Source organism: Aricia agestis, chromosome 11 (assembly GCF_905147365.1).
Source record: "Aricia agestis chromosome 11, ilAriAges1.1, whole genome shotgun sequence".
Lineage (NCBI taxonomy): Eukaryota > Metazoa > Arthropoda > Insecta > Lepidoptera > Lycaenidae > Aricia > Aricia agestis.
In genome coordinates this window covers 16,653,606-16,679,270 of record NC_056416.1, presented here as the reverse complement: position 1 = coordinate 16,679,270, position 25,665 = coordinate 16,653,606, and the positions used below count along the sequence as shown (strand labels likewise).

At 35.4% G+C, this 25,665-nt stretch overlaps 1 protein-coding gene across 3 annotated transcripts in view; it reads right to left on the bottom strand.

Moving 5' to 3' along the window:
* The window catches only part of LOC121731660 (cerebellar degeneration-related protein 2-like), a 90,478-nt gene that overhangs the window by 32,231 nt on the left and 32,582 nt on the right, over window positions 1-25,665 (bottom strand). The window contains exon 1 of one of the 3 annotated variants that reach the window (XM_042121216.1): window positions 1,449-1,706. The exons of 1 other annotated variant lie outside the window; for it this stretch is intronic. In XM_042121216.1, the coding sequence (XP_041977150.1) occupies window positions 1,449-1,530 (82 nt within the window). In that variant the 5' untranslated portion in view covers window positions 1,531-1,706. Of the gene's footprint in view, window positions 1-825; window positions 833-1,448; window positions 1,707-25,665 lie in introns of those variants that run through there. One more of the 3 variants, XM_042121215.1, reaches the window with a different exon arrangement.

Here is a 25,665-nt window from a genome sequence, read left to right as displayed (position 1 = left end):
TAGATGTATTAGACAAATTTTACTTAACTACAATAATTACAATAAGTTACCAGTAGCTACAATTCATTTGTTTACTAAATTAGGGTACAATATAACATTATGGTATTTAAAATTTGATATCTACATTTCACTTCTCTTATTCTGCCTTTTGTTGGCGTGCAAATCACATTGGTACTAGAAGCGTAATATAATTAGGTCAGCAGACAGTGCATTTGTTGCATTAAGGATTTAATATGCGATTGCAAGGGGAGCTATCGATTTTTTAAGCCCCACAAGGTTCGAGGGGCGGTGAATGCACGCAATGGCACGCCATCCTCAATTCAAGGTTCGCCCAAACGGGATGTTCTGGTCCTTTAGTCCTTATGACTTGATCTTATTCCATTTCTGGTATGACAATACCAGAAATGAGATTCAAGAATACCGGGCATCATACTTTTGTTTTTCCATTTAATTGTGAACGTTTATAATTATTGCTTGCTTCTAGCTTTCTTTTGCGAATTTAAATTATAAAGCAGTATTATCTATTATCTCCTTAATTATATCTGGAACTGGTTTAATATTACGGTCTTTTTTAAATAAAAATACCTACTTTCATATAAAATCTTGTTTTATACACTTGTAAGCTTTAACATTTCACATGTTATCTTTAAATTACAGTCAGTTTTATACTTTAATACATAAAATATACTCGAGTACGAGATAAAACAAGTTTCGTAGCAGCTGATTCTTATAAATATTAACGTGAGTTTAAATTACATCCTGTGTTCTTGCCGTTATATTAGTTTTTATTGGCAGCTGCAATGCCGCTCGTATCTCTTATTGAACCAGAGGACACTCAGATTATTTGAAGATTTTTTTGTACCTACTAGTGAATATAGTTTTTATTATTCGTAGGAAAGAAACAATGTTTTTTCAGCCAAATATGTCAAAGTATTTTATAAAGTTCGACATTATTTTAATACAGTCCGAAATAAATCCTATTAAAAACCTCGATCACAGTGGCAGTCCACAGCGAAAATCCAAAGTCTACTGCAGATAAGCAACTATCTACTATATTTTATATCACGCTTAATTAAAATGAAGCTATGGAAGGCTACTGTTTTGTTGCTATGGTCTTTATTGTTATACGTCACCATGAACCACGGTTATGGCTAAGGATGCTTTGGATTCCAACGCTCAGAATATGCTGATGAATGCGTAATATAAACTTTGCAGTCAGTTTGAATCCAACTACTGCATTTGAAGTATGAAATTTAAATTTTAAGGGGTTCAAAATGCAAAAATATGCAAAAACAATTCGTCGTCGTCAACGCGCCGAAAAATCAATAAGCCTATTGCAATGCTTCCAAAATATGTTACACGGTTCAGTTTGAAATAAAAGGACTTAGATATGGAACGGTAGCCCTTGTCACTTAAGTTGTGGCATGATAATTTATTAATTGACTGACCGTCGAGCATACAGCGGCGGGCGCTAAACTCCTCCTCGCCGAAATCCTCCCGCAATCCAGATTTTTCCTTCGTCACACTCATGGTCACTATCACCGATCACTCAACATCACAATGCCACACACATATCGGTTTCGGCCCGGCCGAACTTTGTTTGGGTAAACGGAGTGCCAAATTAAAATAAAGAAGGCGACCGTCGCGCGACCCGTTCAATGTCAGTATCGGCTGGACAATCAATTATGCGACGCAGAGGAGTCATTTGTCGCACGAAGCACACGCAGGCGCGAATCGCCTGGCGGTTTACTTCAGCACGCATGCGCGAAACGACACATCGATATGTTGAAGATGTTAGGCGCTGACGCGACTGTCCGTCGCCGTTCTCTCATTATGACTAGCCATTTGCATAAACTGACGAATGTTGTGACGTAACATTTCATTAATTCAATGCCAATTCATGAAAATTTAATTGCCATTCATAATATTATTATTTTGACTGCTGCAAATTACCTATCAAATTATGATAGGCAATTTGACAATGGTGATTGCTATTTTATTTTACCAGGAGGCAAAATACAGGTAAAATTAATATTCCAAGAATGAAATATCGCACTCCTTTATGCAAATTATAAAAACTATATGAGTTGTATTGCGTCAGAATGAGAATATTTGATGGTGATGCAGGAACATTACAATTCGCGAGGTGTATTTGAATAACATTTTTCGCATAATAGAAATGTATATTATGAGGTAACGTTACTTTTACGGTTTTACGGTTCACACGAGCTCGTAATTAGGAAACGTTAATTACGTAAGTTCACAAACGACAACGTCTTCGGATTAGAACGTAAAATATAACCCGTGGGAAAGAAAGGTGGACGAAGTATTGTGTGCCTAGATTTAAATAATAGACATGTCCCAAATGTTGCAGACGTTTAGCTTTGTAATTGTTGTTTACCGTTCATTTGTTAATTAAAATTATTTGACGTTAATTAACCTTTTAAAGAGGTACCATTATAAACTCCGTTAAAATTAAATACATAGGTAGTATTTATATTCAAAGCTAGAGACCACTAAAAGAATCGTTTGCACATTATTTCTTATTTTTATCGGATATCAAAATAAAAGGTATCTTAAAATATTTAACTTAAGCATGTTTATTATATGTAAGAAACTCAAATTCCACTTATTATGTAAGGACGGTTTCTTAGATTATGCCACATTTCTAAGGTTTAAACTGGAGTTTATCTATTCAATAGCACTGTTGACTGGTTAAAGTAACGTTAACGTCAGCCAGTCAGGATTCCGACATTACTTTGAACTTCTAACTTGATCAGTTTATAGAAATTTATATTTCAATAAACATTCGATAAATTATGTCTACTTAATTATTTTTTTAATTTCTTATGACGTTTACTTAGACTGCCGCACTCGAGAACATTAATCAGTAATTACTTAAATGTAATTAATTCAAAATTGACTTTTTTGTCAATGTAGAGTTTGACAGATAATGTATTTAAGGCTTAAATATATTATCTATCAAACTTTTAATTAAATTTAAAGTTAATTAATAATTATAATTAAATGTCTCTGAGTACAGCAGTAACCTATAACCTATTTAGGTATATTATAATATTACTAGCTGTCCCGGCAAACGTTTCTTTGCCATATAAAGTATTTCGCCCGTATTATTTTATTGAAGTGATTAAATAAGTATATCACCATGGCAACGTCCATCGCTATCTTGTCGCACAAACAATGGTCCCCATCAGTCTCGAGTTGTAATAATTTACTATTATTTATTCAACAAATGCACTTATCAATATAAAAAGTAGCCAGTAGCCGATTCTCAGACCCACTGAATATGCATATAGGTTAAAATCAGTAAAGCCGTTTCGGAGAAGTACGCTATCTAACATTGTGACTCGAGAATTTTATATATTAGATTTAAACGGAATGGGCATTGTCCAAAAAAAATCTCATGTACTTTTTTTTTCGTTAAAATAGGGTGTTTTAAGAATATAAATTAAATAATTTTGAAATTCATTGGCTAGTTTTTTTTCAATAATTTTTTAAAGTTTCGCTCTGACGTCATCATCAGCGGACAATTGACCTCTGAGTATGTTTTAAATTTCCTTTCAATCTTATTTAAAATGGCTGGTTCGTCAAATGCAAGTTCTCATTATGTGAAAGTTGATACGAGAAGCTTACCAAAAGTTCTAAACGTAATGTTGGTCGAATTTATTGCTAATTTAACGCCATTGAAGGTCAAACAAAGGTTAAACATATTTGTTCAAAAATATAAGTAACTAATGGGTATTTTTTTCGTTTATATACAGAAAAGCGATCACTGACCTTATTCCTCGAAATGTTTTTGTAATGAGCAAAATTAAAAAAAAATGGACAATCGCCATTTAGTTAATTAAGGTTTACACGAGTATCCTGATTTCTTTTTCATACAATTTTTTTTATCCTTTTCGAAAATCTTAGATTTAAAGATATCGACGGATACAAAACGATATCAATTACGGTATTACGTATAAGGCAACGATCACAATGGATGAACAATCTGTTACAGAACAATAAGAACAAGGCTGCGTTCAGACCTTGTCACAATAGAAACATTTATACAGCGAAAGCTCGTTATGTAAACGACCGTTAAAATAATTAATGAACGGACCTAATTACTTACATCATGGCTCAACAATAGCCTTCATGGTGTCTTATCATTTAAGTGTAACATTCTCAGACCAAATAAGGAACTGCTGCAAACTACCACTAGCAGCATACCTGTTTCGAGAAGATGGCAGGACTCTGGAATATTGAAACAAAGAGTCATGAAAATTGACTGAAAATATATTTTGTTTCCAACACTTCACTTTGCGCAGAGTAGGTAACACGTTTTTAATTCCCACTTGCCTGGACAATAATTGACGTATATTTTATCTTTACTTTTCCTGCCCTACCTGGGTACGCCCATGACTACAGTACTTGCCTTGCCGTAGTGCCTTATAGAGCCTACACACAACTCCAGGCTTGGAAGGCCGGCCTATGTCATGTTTGACAAAACTATTATTACTTTTTCATTTCGCCATAAACGCCTTTCTTGAATTTAATGTTTTGTCTTATCTATTACATACATTACATACATATAAATAAAATTGGAGTGTCTGTTTGTAATATTGAAAGAACCGTTTTTTACTAGATGCATATTATGAATGTATATAGGGTACATACACCAAAACATTTTTTACAATTTATGTCGGTCTGTCTGTCTGTTTGTTCCGGCTGGAGCGATTTTGACGGGACTTTTTTTGGCACATAGCTGATGTAGTAAGGCATAACTTAGGCTATTTTTTAACCGACTTCCGAAAAAGAGGAGGATATATTTCACTTTTTTATTTTGGTTCGCGGACAACTCCGTCGTTTGTAGACCGATTTCCAAAATTCTTTTGTTGTTGTATGAGATGTAGCCCGAATTTGGTAATATGATCACAAAAGTGTAGATCTGATGCAATCCATGAGAAATCGACAGGACTTCTTAAAATGTATATGAAAACATATAGTGATTTTAAGTTTTTCTTTTAAGGAATGGAATGAAGGATTTTAAGCTTTATTGTTAAAAGCATTCGGCGCAAATTCTTATTTTTTGGTAGTCCAAAAAATAAGAATTTGCGCCGAAGTCTAACTAAGAACTAAAGTCAAAAAATTGTGAAAAAGTTCTTTGTTTATATTTTTAGCACCAAGCATAATACAAGTGTGGTTATGCTCAATGTTTTTAACAACATGAAATGAATTATTATACCTTTTTTCAGTAATTTATAAACCTGAGCAAAATTTATCTTGCATATATTGTTTTTTCTAACATTAATCAGTGTCTGAGGTCACATTTCTAAAGGATGTTTATATTAGGTGATGATCTAAACGGCTTAAAAACCCGACAAACATTGACTTCTTTTGGCTGACCAATGAAAATATCAAATAATAGTAGCTATTGAATTTACATTGGGTTTTCCGATTTAAATTTTCCTGAGTTTTCTTGTAGCAGTTTGATTTACATGATTTACATGATTCTCCTAATAGTAATTAATAATTTTAAATGGGTTTTTCCTTTATAAATTAAAAAAATTATCTAGTAATGCTGCAACTATTAAAAATTACGTAACATTGGTTAAAATATTACAAGTACCCTAAAGACTTTCAGTATTATTTCTACACATAAAACAGGACTAAAGATAATTGTAAGTTATATTGTAAATACGGCTACATATCACTTGAATTATACTATATTTCTTTATAATTGGCATATAAAGCCGGGAGAGGGCGATGGTCCTTTTACGTCGACGTTGATATAAGAGGCAATTTATAAGCGATACAGAAACAAAAACTTATTCTTAAAGCCTAGTTGCCTTAATTTATTGTAAATCCGATAAGAAACAATAACTTATTCATGCTATAAAATGTATCCACAATTCCACTTATTGTATTCGATATAAATGAGAAAGTATGTATATTGTATATCTATACCTTACGGTATTCACGCTTAGCCGCTGAACAGTCTGATTTTCATGAAGTATTTAAAAGAGAGTATTTGAGTCCCAAGAAGGGATAGTTCTCATCACGAAAAATATACGGTTGTACTACTGTCTTATTGAATACTGCGCTACGAATAATAAAAACTATTACTGCGCTATAAAAATAATAATTTTGAAACTATTTTTTGAAAAGGGAACAATACGCAAAGGTCGGAGCCGAGGGCTCTACTAGCACATACACCCCCTTACTAATAAACGTTGTATAAGCTTTGAATAGTTATACAGTGTATTGTTCCTGTCACACAAGTGACATTTTTAATTGGATTGAAGAAGACAAAACACTGTATAACTATTCAAAGCTTATACAGCGTTTATTAGTAAGGGGGACAGTAAATAATAATCCGACCAAAATCTGACACGTTGCATACGTCATATTATCTTATATCTTTAAACGAGCAATTCTTGTATATATATATATATATATATATAATTGGAATCTCGGAATCGGCTCCAACGATTTTCATGAAATTTAGTATATAGGGGGTTTCGGGGGCGATAAATCGATCTAGCTAGGAATCATTTCTATAAAATCTCATTTTCATCGGATACCGAGCTAAGCTCGGTCAAACAGCTAGTTATTGACAGAATATGAGCAATTTTTTTTGTTAGTGCTGGTGCCACCAGGGCGAAGATATTGCAGTAATATATCTGCTATCTTTGTCAGAAATAGATAAGAAGTGAATAGATATTCCTTATTGTATTGTTACGCAACGAGAGTCATACCCGATAGAGTTACAGTAGGAAGTGTAACTGGAGACGCACAATAATTGTTTTAGTGGATTATGTGGCGATGACACCGCCCCGACTATTACGACATTTTCAAGGAGAAATATGTTTATTCGAGTCAAGAAGACGGTGGATCGTGCGTGCAAATATATATTTTAACGAGCTTTTGCCCGCGGCTTCGCTTGCGTTAAGACGTATTATTATATACAAACTTTCATCCCCTATTTGAACCCCTTGGGGTTAGAATTGATCAAAATCCTTTCTTAGCGGATGCCTACGTCATAACATCACCTGCATGCCAAATTTCAGCCCGATCCGTCCAGTGGTTTGGGCTGTGCGTTGATAGATCACCATGTTTTTATACGTGGGAGAGCCATGCTTTGGCACGAATGGGCCGGCTCGACCGGATAAATACCACGTTCTCACAGAAAACCGGCGTGAAACAGCACTTGCGCTGTGTTTCGCCGAGTGAGTGAGTTTACCGGAGGCCCAATCCCCTAACCTCTACCCTATTCCCTTCCCTACCCTCAACTATTCCCTTCCCTACCCTCCGCTATTACCCTATTCCCTCTTAAAAGGCCGGCAACGCACTTGCAGCTCTTCTGATGCTGCGAGTGTTCATGGGCGACGGAAGTTGCTTTCCATCAGGTGATCCGTTTGCTCGTTTGCCCCTTATTTCATTTAAAAAAAATGTCAGTCAGTCAGTCACCTTTGAGTTTTATATATATAGACTACATGAGGCCGGCAAATCTGTTGCGCCAAAATTCGTTTATCGCACAGGAACCAAACATTTCAGAGTCCTTTCTCGGGACTCAAAGCAAAATCTGATCAGCGCAGCGGTTCAGGCGTAAGAGATGGCAGACAGACAGACACACTTTCGCATATTTATGTAGAAGCCTCAAGACAATAAGTATGGATTTTTATAAGTAAAGTGATAAATATTGATTTTCGTCCTAAATGAACTCGAACTCTAGTAGAAACTCTATTCTGAGTAAAGATTTTTTTTCTGGAGCCTATTATATGATTACTATTATATACACTACTCAGCAGGTACTTATTGTTTGTCAGTACAAAGATTGTGTTTTTCGCAATTTAATAGATTTGAATGCAGTTTTCAGCAATATACACCCGCGAATACCGGGCTGTTACATAAACAATAATGAATGAGACTTTGACTTCTTATTACCAGTCTTCAAATGGAGCATCATTATTGATTTTCATTTCATTTTTTTACTAATGCGTCCATTAACTGGTTAATAGTTGTTGTTACGATCGATCAACCAACACATGCTGTGCAACGGTTTTGAAACAACACTTTATCTTATTTCAAACACCAATCAGTCATAATAGTAGCTGTGGCGAAATTATCTACTTTTTCTTAGTCGATTATGCTATGCCAATTTTTGTAGTACTGTAGAAATTAACAAGATTTTGAATCATGTTATTGAAGCTACCGCAAGGTGCGTCGTTATGCCATATAAATCGGAGAACTTCTTGACGGTTACAAAACGCACTCAGCAATCTCGGTCACACTCAGAGACATTCATTCACTTTAATGTAATTCACAGAAAAGTCCATACATTTTATGTCAAACTCTTTATCCGAGTTTATGTCAAGTCTTCGTTAAATAAAGTAAGGAAATAAAATCAAAGTACGACCGTTAGATCTATAAAACCTGAGGAAACTTTATTTTAAACCTGTAATAGCCAGAGTGCAGAGTAAAACTGTACTTAAGGCTTTTACTTAAAAAAAAACTAACAACTATTCTAACGTTGAAAGGGTACTCTAAAGGCTATTTTAAAAGTAGTATACCCCCAAAAACGTACTACGAAGGTCTTGTTTGTCAACACCATAAACTATAAAACAACAGTGTACACCATAAAAGTTAAGCTATGTTCATGTTGTTAACTTCGAAATGTTTCGCTAAAATGCCGTTATTGCACTGTAAATAGTATAACGACATTCTTCTAACTGGTCGTCGAAGGAAACTTTGCGCAAGCTTTGTGGGAATTCACGTTACAATTTGTAAAGCTCGGAATTTGATCGATATCTCTAATACTTGGAAATATTCAAAGAAATATTTCAAAGTAAATAGATTTACAATAACATTGATAAACAGTAATAAGTTTAAAAACTGTTACCTTTACATACATAAACCGTACATTTTTCGATATAAAAGGTCACCCAACATAATATTCTCGGGACTATCTCTATACTCAACGAAATGGGTGGAGCGGTTTTAGCGTTAATACGTAACATACAGATAGACACACTTTCGTATTTATAATATTAGTATGGATACGTACTTAGCGTAGAAGTGTATATGAGACACTTAAGTACCTTCTTAAGATTCTTTAGTTGCATTTAGTTAAGCCTGTAGTAAGTACCGTCAAGTGTTGCAACAATCTATAAGAAGATAAGTTTGAACTTTCGACTCATTAATTCATTTACGTGTTTATTCATTAAAGTAATTAGCGTCATTGTTTGATTGGCCTTTAATATTCAATGATTGCACATGAACATTAGCATTCAGCTGTCATTGATAGAGAACTCAAAGCCTTGCGAGTTGCGACATATTCTTATTCAAAAGTTATAAAATTCAACCCTACTATTACTTAATTATTGTACAATTTGTACATTCTTGTAGGAGGAGTAGGTAAATTAAACACTCAATCTGTATCACTGAACACCGGCGGCGGCTGGTGGAGAAGTGGGCGACAGCTCTCACGTCTGGCGACCACATCTTCAACGCCCCACCTTGGTAGGCGGCCATCTTTATTTATCAATACACTACAATTATTATGATAGCCTTAGTCTTGACGCCACCCGCGTAAATCTAAATTGATACCTCTTTCAATAATAATCAGTAGACAAACTAACACCACCAATTACAGTGGAACAGATATGTCTGTTCTTTTTATTTCGGAAAGAATAGTCTGAAAGTTTGGATTTGCAGACTATTCTTTCCGAAATAAATGTAGTAAGACATGCTTAAATAAAACTATACTATTGATGTATTCTATTGTTACTTACAAATGAAGAGATAAAATTAATACTTAAGCTTAAGATGTTACGTCAAGGCTTCCGTAGATGGTAGAATTAATAAAACAATCTTAATCAACGGGAATCGCGATCACGTCAAGATAAGCAAAACTATCGCCTCTTGCGTTGAGCCTAGGCGTTGCGTAAGACCTAAACTTGGTGCTAATAAATACGAGGTGTCAATCAACGTCGGCGGAGGAAAGTTGTGCTGGTTTCGTGTGAATAGGAAAACGACATATCAACACGGCGTTATCGTTAAAAGGTCATAATCATTACTATACCGGACACGGAATTTAGAATCCTTGTGTACGATCAACTTTCTCGGTACATTTCAATCAAATCGTTAGGGCATTACCGCTCAATTCACGCTTGTATTATGGATTGTATAATGTTTATTCTACAAAGTAAATTGGAACTACCATTCAACTGTTCTTTTACTCGTTGCTCGTTAGGCCCAAATTCCTATTAAAATAGGCATAATTTCTCCTCACCTAACTCGTAATAGTAATAATCACAATCCTCGATGAAATTCTAATCTTCGGATTTATTTTTTGTTCAGTAGGATATCGTAGGACGACAGTATCGATTGCTCCGCTGCACGTTCGCGCATGGATGGCCGCTATTGTTACGTTTTTTCGCGGGATAAGGTGTCCGTCTGCCAAGTGTCAAAACGTCGTGACACCTCGTCCTACCGCGTCGAGTTTCGTGGGTAAAAGTATCAAGACCTTCGCGCCACTCTATTCCTAGCACGGCAAGCGTAGGATAGCAAGTGTCAAGGTTTGTTTATAATCTAAATGCATACCTAATCATTACGAACAATTAGGTACAATTAGCTGTTCAATAGTGAATAGCTAAGTACGACTATTATTCAACAAATACCCTCGGATTAAATAATTATGTTGTTGTCTTTGTTTGAAGATGAAAAAGTCGCTTGAAAGACAAAGATGGAGCATCTATACTTTTTTTATACCAATGGAACTTAACATATTTTATTAGCAGGTCTATTATATTTTAAACTACTCAAGTAACAAAAAAATGTCGCAATACATATTTACCGATCAGTTTGATGTTATTATTTCGAGCATGTCGTTAGATTATCCTAACGATATCTCGGCTAATCGAAAATCGAGATAAGGTGCGAGTAATGACAAATATAACCATTACCAGGGTTACATAAGTCGTACGGAGCCAAGCCGTAGGCGGTGGTGGGACGGATATCCTCGCTACTATAAATTTAGTCCACATATTGTAATTGTTATTGCTTTTATTACACAGCTTGATTGCCGCTTGCGGCAGTTCCTCATATGCCTGCCACATAAGACAAACTTTGTTGCTGTTTAGGATCAAACTGATGGTTCTTTCACGCCATTTGACAAAACAGATTGTCCCATCTACTAAGTCTTTATAGCATTTTAACCAGTTTTATTCTAACCCTAGACGTCATTATTTAGAAAATAATAGAAAAACTAGTTAATTATTAGATCACTATGTATTTTATAAGATCACCATGTATTTTACAGGATATTTGAAAACTTACCTCATATTTATAATAATAGTTATGCTCAACGCTCATTAAAACTAACATTTTTTGTTCATTTCTATTTGTAATTGCATATTTATGTGCTTTCTCGCGGAAAATATGTAACTTTCTTATCATAATAAAAGTATTAGAAATATTTTAATCATAAGAAATAGAAAATAAATGATTGTTACAATGCTAGCTGATGTTTGCATTTCTTTAAACTTAAATTAGCATCCCAGGGTTAGCTGGGAAAGCAATTTGGTTGGACAAAGTCTAGATAAGAGTTAATTTTAAAGGTTTTAACTTTTAACTATATTGAAATAAGAATGTAGAATATTAACAAGTGCTCGTAAATGAAGAGGTTAGTGGATGAACTGGGTGCCTAAAAATGTAGGCTTTAGTACCGGGAAAATTATTAAAAACAAAACTTGAGAGGTGTCAAGGGACACCCGAATGGAACGAAGTTATTTCTTATGTTCAAAAAACCTGTATACATATTATACACTCAAAAAAAATATAAAAAATCCGTCATCTAGTTGACGCACTGGAATACTATCAACGCCCTCTGCCCCTACCATGCAGGTACTAATAAAAAAGTGTCGTCACAACTTTTTCTGCAGGCTAGCCCATGGAGCAACGCGCGATAAGGAACTTCGTTCCAAAAATGTGGATTTTACGATATTATCCAGATAATCAAATAAAAACTGATACTTATTCACTACGTTAATTTACGTCTTTAATAACGATGATGAGTGAAATAACAGCAATCTTTTAGCATAGCCGAAAGCTATAGCACATTGGAACGACATTACATAAATAGTAATAAACGCAGTGGGAACCGCGCATGCGTAGGTTAGTCTAATCGCTGTTGTTTGTTATACTGATAGCTCTAGTTTATCATGTCCTGATGTTGCATAAGCGTCGGTAAGCCACCATTAGGTACACTTTTGGATCATGTTACTTTGACAAATGAGTACGTATCCGAAGGACTGATCTAGTATGCACATTGCACATAATATTCAAACCCGAAAGGGTAAAATGAGGAGGGAAATAATATTAAGTAATTTTGAAGTTGGCGTGGCGCGACGAGCTGGAGGCATACCAGCCAGGGCCTGTAGACAAGTGGCAAAGCGCTAACGCTAACGCTAACGCAAGCGCTACAAAATGTATGCGATTTGACATAAGTCATCGCTTCGCTAGCGAATACTAATGTCAAATCCATACATTCGCAGCCAGCAGGCTGGCTATCGGTGGCGCAGGAGAGAGAACATTGGAAGATCCTGCACCTCTGCCCAGCAGTGGTACATTATAGGCTAATTAAAAAAGTTTTTTTGAAGTTAAGTTAGCAGTTGTGTCGGTTATCCGTCCTATTTGTTTGTGATATTAATATAGAGTGTCCTTGAGTAAAGAATATTGCGCACACACCAGGGCATAATAAATATGACCCTCGTGTTGCTAACTCTAGTATTTTTAGTACAGTTTTAAAAGAAAATCCACTGACACCGAAAGCGATGTGAGAGCCATTATTAATATCAATAGTAGGTGGTATGTATCTCGTCTAAGATGTTAAGTAATTCAGGCACAGTTGTAGGACAATAAGGTCCCTTAAGGGACAGGAAATAGTACAACGCCCAATTATGACCCTCAGCAAGTTAGTACACAAACCCACAAGCAGACCTTCATATTGTTGGTCCGGCTGACATTGTCGATACCCAGTTTAATTAATCATAGTATTGAACTTGATTTCAATAAATTAATCAAACAATAAGGTGAGTCCTACTCGATTTCTTTATTAAGTTTTAGTCAGTTTATTAGTCAAAAATTTTGGGCGTCATTTTGACTGCTATATGGCTAATCTAAGCTGTGACTATTTGAGCTTAAACTGAATTGACTTCCTAGTTGATATAATATAATGTACGATTAGTGATCACTAATAGCTACCATGTCAAAGAGTAGGTTTCCACGACATCATCAGACATAGATTACATCTCAATTCACACCATAAGTATGTATTTGCCATTAACATTACAAATACAAAGTGAAATCGTCAGTCCATTTCCTTATAAAGTGGTAGATCATTTGATGCACGTTCGACATGAGTGGGAAGTGGGCAGTGGGTACTGGGGACTAGGGTAATTGCTGGGGAAACGTCATTACATATGCAGCCTTAATGAAACCGGGGTCGATAGCTTTCTCGAGACCTACAATTTTGAATAGGTACATGGGTAGACGACGATCTATGCGACTATAAGTTGCGACTGAAACGTAACAAGATGGTGCTCTTCTCAAGGGAAAATGTAAAAGTTTTCGATTTTGCTATTAATCGGTCAGAAATACAGTTCTGTCCCAGTTCAGTCAAACAGAAAAGTATTCTCGGCGTTCTCGTAAACCTTAACATTGGCAAATATAAAGCTTATCACAGAGACTCCATCGCAGCATTATATTATCAAAACTTTATTAATCTTGCATTAAAAGTTAAAACAGCTGAATTGCTGAATTGTACACACTGACTAATTCGCAAGTCGCGCCGCAGGTCGCAACTATCTAACGCCACCTTTATAGATACTAAGTTATTCGCTTGTTAGCCCACTAAGCTCGGATAAAATCTCTCCGTGGTAGTTAATCTCATGAGAAACTCCAAAGTAGGATAAACTCGTGATATGATGCTGCAAAATATTGTAGTTTACATAATTAAGAGTTTGTTGTTACGTTTGACTTTTGAGCAATCTCCGTGATGTTCTATAGGTCAATAAAATTTGGCTAAACATCTAGAATTTTTATCGCTGACTAGCTGTCCCAGTGAACTATGTGTCACTTAAAAACCTTTCCTGGACTTCAAGGATTATTTTAAGACTAAAATTATCAGAATCGGTTCAGCCGTTATCGAGTTATAGCGTTACTAACACAATTGGAAATCCATTTTTATATAATACGAGCTGTCCTGGTGAACTTCGTGTCACTTTAAAACCTTCCCTGGACTTTTACGAATATTTTAAGACTAAAATCAGCCCAATCCGTTCAGCCGTTTTCGAGTTTTAGCGCGACTAACACATTTGAAAATCCATTTTTATATATAAGATATAGATTGTACTTTAGGATCTACGATTGTAATGTCTGGTCCGGAAGACTAGAATATACCTATAATATTAATATGGACGACAGTTATGTGATATTTTATAGATAAAGTCAATAAAAGTTTTAATGCAATATCCAACACACGCGTTTAACCATTTATCATTTGATGCACTTCGGTTGTAACTTGTTAATTATTTTGATCATCATCATCACCACAAATACCCACTTCTATCCTTAGTAGCATTATCTCATGAAAATGCTACTAAGGATAGAAGACTAATATAAGACTAGATAAAACAAAAACCTTTATCACATTCTCACGCCATCTTCATGACATTGAAACATTACATAACTCCGCCAATGTTGAAGCTCGCAATGACTTAATCGCGCTCGTGAGTGTACTGCAACACTTGTCACGAAGTGCGTGGAAAAATCGCCGTATCGAATACGATCTGTGAATGAGACGAGAGTTTTGCAATTCTGCGAGTATCGCCCTAGTTGTAGCGTATCACGAAGACCTCGTCTTGAAAGAGCGTGCTTACTTGTTTATAGGCATAACTAGGTCTTATCGGAAAATATCCGGCATTTATATTGTGTGAGTGTAGACCTCTTTATTTTCCGCCGCACCACGTACGAAATCTGCCACCCTCCTAGGACGCTGCTGCCCCTATGCCGTGGCCTATATGGCCTATTTATAAATCCAGGGCTGGGTATTTGGTCTATAAATGGCGTCTTGACTACACGCGTATTTCTTTTGTAACACGCGGACAGACTACTGGCGATTTTCGCGTAAACTCCGTTCGTGAATAAGGTTATAGTAGAAAAATAGTTCTAGTCGTGTTTTAGCCCCCGTAACAAAATATCTTATATCTTTAAACGAGCAATTCTTGTATATATATAATTGGAATCTCGGAATCGGCTCCAACGATTTTCATGAAATATAGTATGTAGGGGGTTTCGAGGGCAATAAATCGATCTAGCTAGAAATCATTTTTAGAAAATGTCATTTTTTTCGTGTGTTATCGAATACCGAACAAATCGGTTAAATAGCTAGTAGGTTTATTATTCCACGACATGACTAGTTTGTCCAGCATAGTAGCGCCTAAAGTGTTCAAGTTTGATGCGGTTTGATCCCCTTGAAATTTTAAGTTACGTTTATTACGAACTAATAGCAACAATACGATATGATTTATGAAGTATCATCAACCATCATAAAAAGAAAATAATATAGAAAACTAGAAATTACGAGGAAAACCGGAATTGCTCTCAATCTTCAATTATTTACAATCGAAAGCACTTACCTTTGACAAAAATGGCGGCTTTCGGGCCGATTTCGTCCAAAAAGTCCGAAGAAATTGGTAAAATTGCTTTGGAACATAGACATTACCTGCAATAAAGAAAGCGAATGAGTAAATTTATCACTAGAAAGTATAGATTATAGTATTCAGTAAGTAGTAACCAGTAACATATAAATTTTAGAGATTGGTAAATGTACTTTTACCAATAATGTTAGGTTTTCAATTTCTCATGCATTAGGGCGCGTTCAGACCTGTGCCTTATCTGCGCAGACGGATTCAGCGCGTGTCGCATATTTTCCCAAACGCTTTAGCAATTTGAGATTCTAATTTCTATGCTAAATTAAATAAAACTTATTTTCATACATTTCCACAAACCACGTAGGCGCAGAAAACGTGCACGTTTGATCGCGCCCTGTCGTTATCGGATAACTCACATGACTTGATGTTTGTCTCTATATTCTATAGAGTGTAGTTTTTATTAGTATAAAAGGCTCCTATACTTAATTGTTTATTACTAATATCTTTACCTTCGCCTACCAAGTGACAAATAGCTTTTTCAGTAACTTCATTCCTATCGCTCCGTATAATTTAAGCAGAGACAAAACTGCCACATATTATACTTTTCGTCACTTACTAAGCAATTATGAAACTACAGACCTTTAATAAATTCTTAGCCACAAGCGTGGGCTCACAAGAAATCTCTCTAATTAACACACAAATTAATGTACAGAGAAAAGTCAGTAAACGCAAACCAGTGTTGAATTTGTTGACAACACCAAGGGACTGACAGCTGTGAGGTCAGATGCTAAGAACATAAAGACCCTTTCATTAATACTGCAGCTGATTTCTCAATGTAAAGGGGTCATTATGTGTGACTTTGTTGAGACTTAGTTCTTGGCTTCTAAGAAATTAATTAATAGAGACTGAGTAGTTTCGAATGGAGATGAAAATATTTATGTTTTGCACTGCAATTTAACGACTATGTTCAAATAAAGCTCGATGACAAACACTGTAATATAATTATATAGCCATACTAGCTGTTTTCCTACTTTTCTCTTAAAGTTTTTTCTGATTTTTTTTTCTATAAACCTCACGGGGCCTAGACCTTTGCAACGAATGCAAAACCATGGAAATCGGTTCGTGCGTTCTGGAGTTATAGCGTCAGGAAGGAAAATCCGACTTATTTTTATATACTTATTAGATTATCTTTGACTCATTTTAAGAGCTTACGAGTGCCAAATAAATGTCTTTGATCTTTGAGGGTTTGTTTAGTTTGTTACAAAAGGCAACGCTGACTGCTTCATAGGTCATATCAAGCAATCAACGTTGCCTTTTGTAATAAACTCGTAAACCAATTGTTAAAGAAGAAATGGAAAGAAAGTATGACATGAAAGGTTATCTAGGAAGTATGAGAATACAGACATCATAATAAGACTTCCTCAATTTATTATAATAAGCCACCGTATTGCTTTCACTGGTCTTGACCACGGATGCGATTACAGAAATTGTCCTAAAAACACTACGAATAATAAATAGTTTTTATTATTCGTAGTATTCATCATTATATAAACAACATTTTTTCAAATATATTAATAGATTTTCACTCATACAATATTATTTGTGTAACTTTAAGATAAACGCGATTTTAGGTTATTTTGTTGGCAGAGCATAAACATTATTTTTTACAGACCTTATGTACTAATATCTATTATAAATGCGAAAGTGTGTCTGTCTGTATGTTACCTCTTCACGTCGAAACCGATTTTGCTGAAATTCGGTATGGAGATTTTAAGTCCCGGGAAAGGACATAGAATACCTTTTTTCGTGAAAAAATGTACGGTTCCTGCGCGATAAACAAATTTTTTTGCGAACGAAATTGAAGGGGTCATATTTATTATAGTAATTTTAGTAATTTACTAAACGAAAGTGACTGGCACGTATGAATATAAAGGTCAATGTTATACGCTGAGTGCTGACTTGCGAGTCACGTGTCATACTCGTAAAGGTCTTATAAACTTTACTCATTCATTATTTGGTCATAATAACTTATGGTGAAAATAGAAGTAGTATTAAAAGACAAGAATCTTCAACTGAATTCCTTTTTATATCTTTTTAATCCCCCTGGAATGGAAAATAAAAATAACAAAATTTAATAAATCGTCCCTGAAAAAAAATACAGAAAACAATCGAAAAATCGAGAAATCTGAATAAAAATAAAAGTATTCAAATTACAATGTAAAGTTTGCCTTGTTACTCTCTATTTAATTTTACAACTGGCAGTATTTTATGGTCATTATGCCACTTGATTATGTGGATTTACATATTATTACACATTCTGTATTCACAAACGAAAGCCGACATTATGTCAGAATTCGGATGCATATTAGTCACTTTATCTAACTTACGATAATTTAATTTTGTTACACACGATATTATGTCTAATTCTTTTTGTCATTGTCTAACAAATCATTAATAAGTAATTAAGCGGAACAAAGTTTTATAGCTTGTCTATGAGACAACTTAAAATCTTGTATAAAAACCCGTACGTTACATAATAGCACTGATGACACGGGGACTGATTCTAGCACCTCCAATGTTGCTACAATTTCAAGCTATCTAGTAGAACAGTTTAAGAGGAGTCCACACCGCAGTTTTTCCATACAAACGTTGTCCCCTGTTTCCTCCCTGGATAATGCCGGTAGAGTTATGATTTTTTTCCTGAATATCTATGGCCACTATTAGCATGTCCCTATGTTTTCTTTTTTTTCATAATTTTATTATTAAAGAAGATAAGAACGTCCAAAAACCCAAAAAAATGGCCAGATTTTCCTCTGTGTTCAAACACCCAGAAAACAAAACTGGCAAGAATATACAAAAAAAAATAAAACATAGGAACACAGTTCAAGCCTTGCTTTAATTCTTAATGAAAAAGGTACTTAAATCGGTTTAGTTTTGGAGAAGGAATCAGCGGACAACGAATCGAAGATTTTCTGTTCTTTTATTAGAACTTTTGTCGTATTGTCTCTATCGCGCTCTGCGGTGGGATACTTGAGATTGGTGAGACAGCAATAAATTTTCAAATACCTATTTTCAATTTCTCTCGCCCCTGGTGTAGCCTCTTAATATTATTATTATGCTGCCTTAGAGCCAAGCCACAACACTGCGTTGCGGTGTCGTATCGTAAAAATCTACATGAGTGTGCAATGTCTGTGTCTTGGCCCTTAGGGTCAGTCCATAGACAATGTGACGAGGCGATGCATTTTTTATAAGGCATTCAAAACTGTAATAGCCAGCCCAACACTGCGGTTAACAAGCCTGTCAATTTTCTTTTGTAGTAAATAAAGTTCAGTTTTGAATTACATTTCAAAATGTATCGCATCCCTTCATCATGTTGCAAAGTAAATGATCCTTACCTGCGAGTTACAGCCTGAGGCTGAGATTATTTAGAATCGGTCTCTGGACCCGTGGACTCGCTACTCATTATTTATAAAATCACATTCCTCAAGCCCTGCGCGGGCGTGGCACATGTTGTACTTTCATCGCCATTTTAGGTTGGTCAGCGACCTATCCCGGGAACTAAACGCGGCTAGCGAAAGGGACTGATCTCCGAAGAATTCATTAAAGAAATGGAAAGTTGCGAACTCCTGAGCTATTCGCGGAAGGGTGCTACTCATTGTGACAGGTTAAGGAAAGCAAAGTAGGGGCAGCTTTCTTATGCTTTACAAATTGATTTATGAACTTTTAGTAAAGCTTTAGTCTGTGAAATGAAAAGTTGCGAAGCTTCCGAATTCGCGAAAGGGTGCGAGTTGCTTTGTATAAGATATAGAAAGTCAAATAGATAACTGCCTTTGTGTTCTTCGATAAATAAAAGTGAAATTTTCACTACACGTACAGAAAGCTCAAAAGGAAAGAAAAGTTGTGAAAATCCCAATAGTAATTTAAGAAATTGAATTATTACAGGCAGATTGTAGGCCTACGTAATTAAATCCGGCAAATATTGATTTCACATAACCAGACCAAATAACGAAGGTCCGAGATCCACCAATGAATCAATTTCTTTCATGGTAATTAATCATTAACACTAATTAACATCAGATAAGCCATACACTTAGAACAAGTTTTCAATCGCTTGTTCAGCCCAAATCATAGAAATAATTGATAAGCGCCTACTATTAAACGAGCTTATTTCTTAAGCTATAACTAACTAGCGGACCCGGCAATGTTTTGCCACATAAATTATTTCTAGTATCAATGTAAAAAGTAGATAAAAACCTACCTATAACTCAGGCCTAATAACCTACAAAATTTTATTAAAATCGGTTGAGTCGTTTTGGAGGAACACTGTGGTCTGTGACACGAGAATTTTATATAAGTATTAGATTAGATATTAGATAAGATAAGATATTAGATAGGAAGGCTATATCCTCGTTACATGCACTATTGTTTACTAAGGTGCATCGGAGCAAGAAGCGGCACTGGAGGCAACAATGCTTCTCCTGTGTCGTTACATGACACCCATACGCACGGGGGGCAAGGCCAGGGCTCCTCGACTATAACATAACATGAACATATTGTGTAAACATAATATACTACATACTGTTCAACAGCAAAGTAACTTCCTCTAAGGAAAAGTTAAGTCATGATTAAGTGAATTACGCCGAGGCTTCGAGCGGGGATTGAGCTGATGATAAATATCTATGAATATTCTCAATCTTTTCAGCTTTCAAAAAAAGAAACTAGATCAAAATCAGTTCATCAGTTTGAGCAATCCGTCAAATAACTAATGACACCTCTAATTTTCATATTTGTTAGTAGAAAGAAATTAAAAAATCTAACTTCAACTATCTACTAGACTGGCATCATATTCAACTTCATTCACACACACCCCTTCAATTTTTTGACATCATATTATCAACCATTATAGCTTTATATCGATTCAAAGTTAGACTGTAAGTAGTCTACAGTCTCAATAGCATTATAATTTGTGTAGTTTCTATCTGTCGTCCTCTCGGCCATAACTTAGTGAGCTGTAACTCTCAGGCCGTAAATCTGTAATCATGATGGCTATTAATTGTGCTACAGATGTTCGTATCGGCTCGTGACTCGAAAGGAAACCGAGAGCCGTCGGTCACGACGATATCACGGCTCTGTTACATTAGTACGACTTGCAGACACAGTATTATGGTGTCTCGTCGTTTATTATAGTCTAACTAAATCTATAAATGATGTTTATGATTTCCGACAAATATTTGAATTGGCTTGTAGAAACATTTACCGTAGGTTATGGTTAGCACTTGAATATCAACGAAATTCTTTGCAGACTAGACCCAAATTTTTTTCTTCACACGCCTCACAACATTTAAACACAAGAAGTAGCTACAATGGTAACAGACATAGCTTAACTTATAACTAACACATTAGTATCATGTGATCGCACAATTAAACGCTGGGCAACTGTGCTTTCAGCTTTTAGAAGCTTTATTATACAAAGTTTCTCATAGACCTAATAAATTTTACTTTGAACTATCTCATATCGCATTATGTTTATGAATAGACATGATGACTATTTTTTTTCTTATCGGTAATTAAAGGACACTTAAAAAATAGAAATATCATTGAAAGAATAACTCTGATAGCTTAAAAATTCACCAAGATATGACAATTCAAATATCTCATAAAAATGACCTGCCCGAAACGCTCCATACAAAGTGCTACGAAAGTATGACGTCAGTCTTTCGTAGTTTGTACGCATCGGGAGACAACTTTGTTCGACAGGTATATTAAATATTGCGTTTATGAAAGTGGTTTCATAACAAAAGTTGCATTTAATTGCATAAGTTATCGAATTGTATACAAATATTAAGAAATTTAATTGAAAAAAAATTCGACTTGAATATCCAACTTTAAAGGCGCATAACAAAGAAAATACAAAATATGCTATCAAGCTGAAATTTTGGGAACACTTATTTTTTACCGTGATTTCTTTATTTTATTAACAAAATTCGCTAATCTTTGACCTTGTCATCATCCCTGTTGCCATTCGATTAGGATTAAATAGTTCTGCATATCGCGCTAATGTAACAACGGCATTATGATAACGAGATCCAAGGAAAGTGATCCGTTGTAGCAGGTGGTCGTCGGCTGATACACCCACAGCTTTATGTAACTCGTTGAGCAATACCGTCTGGTTCCCACCGACATGGGACTGGACGAATTTTCTATACTGTAGTACAGTGTTTCCCAACCTTTTTCCGCCACGAATCACGGACCCCTTTAATAGAATAAAGAGCAAAAAGTCAGATTATGGTACATAAAAGATATGACATCGCAGACGCCCAGGAGTCAGCGGACCACAGGTTGGGAAACACTGGTGGAGTAGGTTATAGGAGGTTCTACAACCACAAAGTTGCAGTTCGACAAAAATGTAGCTCGACCAAACATAAAAAAATCATCTGCACACCTTAAAATAGTCTGAATGCTCATATTCTCATGTGGTGTGTACCTAGTTGATTTAGCGTTCAAATATTTTAGGATATCTGAGCGATTAAACTGCGCAAGTGCGCATATGCCATTTTCGATACATTAAATGCTCAGATGATTGAAATTTTGTTTATAATAATTTATATTATAATATTATATATTAATTTATAATCGAAATAGAAGCAATAATATATAATATGTATTATACAGTCGATCTACTAAATATTCCTTGAGTTAAACTTAAGTTTAGCCTTGGAAATATTCCTAAGTTTAGAATTAAGCTAAAATAAACCAACATCGAGTAATGAAGACCAAAAGCTATTAAACTTGACACCCTGGTTGCGACACGGACGATCGGAGTGGCAGCAGCAATCAGCTTGATGAGCACGTTATAGCTTGATTATTGCAACAGACAGTCAGACAGAATTCTGAATGTTCTTGGCGATTGAAGTTTAAATTAAAATGTTCTGTTTTACAACGTACCTAAAGCAAATTATTAGCTTAGAGGTCATTTGTTTAAAAAAAATGTATGATCGCTTTCTTAGTGTTACTGAATTGAAGTGCAGTAACTCGCGATCCGTAATTATATGAACGATTGGATATCATAAATAGGGAGTATTTATGATATCCAATCGTTCATACAATTTAAAAGATATAGAAGATACATCTGTGCATACTTCTTAATAATAAAATAAACGCAAAAGGGTATGTTATTTCTTCACGCTTTAACGTTTACGTTCAGTGAACCGATTCAGATGAAGGAGTGATCAATTTAAAAACTTTTAATCCCCTGAAAATTATAGTAAGTCCCACGATGAACAATGTTGCAGACATGGTAAGGAAGATCGCGGGAGGCGCGGCCATGCCGACTGTATGGGCGCCGCAGACTCTATTACACAAAAAGTGTGTCGTCTGCGATCTCCCTAAATGTCAATTAAAATCAGAATTTTCCTTATTTTTTTGCTTCAAAATTAAAGGGCGCAGTATGTCAGCAGGTGGACCGTTTAAATCATTAGCGGTAAAGTGTAGGGGGTCAATAACTGAGGCACGATTATTTCGCAAGGTGGAACTGCGCGGGCGCCGGTCCAAAGACCTTTAAAGGTTCCACTCCGACCCCCGCTAATGTGGGAAACTGTTTCGCAACCAATCTGAATATCATCGTAGATAGTTCGAAGGGTTGCCTGATTTTATAGGTGTTGCATATTTCGATACCCGAATTCTATTGATTTTAATCACAGAAAAAAGGACGGGTGTTGTAAGTTTGACATGTTTCACGTTTCATGAATACCATTTTGTTGTGTGAAAACAAGAAAAGAGTCTACACTGTTTGTATCAAAAAGTGTAATTGAGGTACAGATTTTTTGCAATTATTTACCACATATATTATCATGGAATTTTAAAAGCTCCATATCTATTGTGCTTCTGTGAATTAATCATCAAATATCGATAAAATGTTTCATTAATTTTAATTTCAACGTAATAAAAAGTCGACCTAATAAATGTGCCTGTTATTTCATTAATATCGTGGTTTTTAGATACAAGACATCACAACCGCTGATACTGCGCTATGTTTACATTCACATCAGAATGAATTAAAACAGTACGCACCCAAATAAGTCTATTAATAGGTCTAATGGTCCTTGACACCCAGACTAAGCCGCTAGGTTGTAGGGCTTCCCGAAACTCTACCCTGGCATGTGCCGCGTGCCAGATGCCAGTTATAGTAACGGATGTGTCTAGTCTGGCACCTGCCAACAGGTGTGCCAGTAATCAGAAACGGGTTCAGTAGGATCTGGTTTAACCTACGAATAATAAAAAGGTTTAACATTACGTTTTGAATCTAGTATCTATATTATTTTTATTGAAAAAAAAACAACATTAATTATGTTTTTTATTATATATATCTTAGGCAATTTTTTAAAGAAATTATTTGTTAGATTTTTACTTTCGTGCTAAAAATGACTAATTAGTTGTTTTTAAGCAGTGTAAACATTTGGTTAATAACATCCTCCTTTTTGGAAGTCGGTTAAAAATTAACTCAAAACTTTCTTGGCGTCCAGAACACTATCTGACAGTCTCATTTAACTGTATCTAGATAAAACTGTACTTTAAAAGTTTTTTCTGTTTCTTTGTATCCAGGGGTTAAGAGGTTAAACTGACAAACAAGAATACAGAGTGTGTCGGTCTCACTCAAGCTGTGTGAACTACTTAGACAGGCAAACCAAAAAAGAAAAAATGCTTTTGCAACATTAATTGCCGCACTCACCGCCGTACTCAGAGACATTTAATCCTTCGATCGTGGATTCTTGGAAATATATTGATATTCTATTGTGTCTCGCTCACCGATGAGCTTGTGGGGCTTAATGGTTTAATTATGATTAACTTCAATTTAATGAAAAGTTTGACAGATGTAAGGGGCTCATGTCAAAATTTTGAATTTAAGTACCTAATTAATATATGTTCCACTTTGAGTGCAGCAGTTAGAGACGAATATTAATTACTTATCACTTATCAGTAATTAAATGACGAGTTTGACAGATAATGTGTGGAGTTTATTATAAAAATTGTCATTTAATACAGTTAAGTAATTAATATTTGTCCCTGAGTGCGGCAGTAAGACCATCTGGAGTTGCTATACGCAGCAGTGATTTAGTTCATCAGTCGCTTAGCAAGCTTTTCCAAACAGCCTTGCTATAATTGATCGCTCTGCAAATGCTTTTCCATTCCAAATGATACCATGTATCCTAAGGCCAAATTTACGGTTTCCGGTTTCCCGAACCGGTGGTAGGCATCATGTAGACGTTCAGAGAACATTTGCAAAAAAAAACTGAATAAAAAAGTTTGAGTTTGAGTTTTGAGTTTTACTACGTATAGCACCAACGTCAGGTTTTAACGCGCTTTTAAGCTCTTAAGGATTAACAGATCAAATACTGTTTACTCTGTTATTCCTCAAACAATACTTGCTACGCTTTTCTAAGACTTCGACAGGTGAATCAACAATCACATCTACCCAGTACAGAACATACGGAATACGTCTTTCTCCGTTTAGAGTTTGGACAATTAACGTGAAAGGTGATACGCAATTAGTAGCCAGCGTCAATTATGCGGCTTTCACACCTACAGTACATATGTAATTGGAAACCCGCTGTTTGTTAAGAGCATTATAGGATTTTCGTAATCCATACTAATATTATAAATGCGAAAGTGTGTCTGTCTGTCCATCTGTCTGTCTGTCTGTCTGTCTGTTACCTCTTCACGCCCAAATCGTTGAACCGATTTTGCTGAAATTCGGTATGGGGATACTTTGAGTCCCGAGAAAGAACATAGGATACTTTTTATTCCGAAAAAATGTACGGTTCCCACGTGATAAACGAATTTTGACGCAACGGAGTGTTGTTAAAAAAGAATAGTATGTGGAAGTAGCTGTTGGATTTTTTTAAACGGGCAATTATTGGCCCAACACACATTCCTACTGCATCTCCTG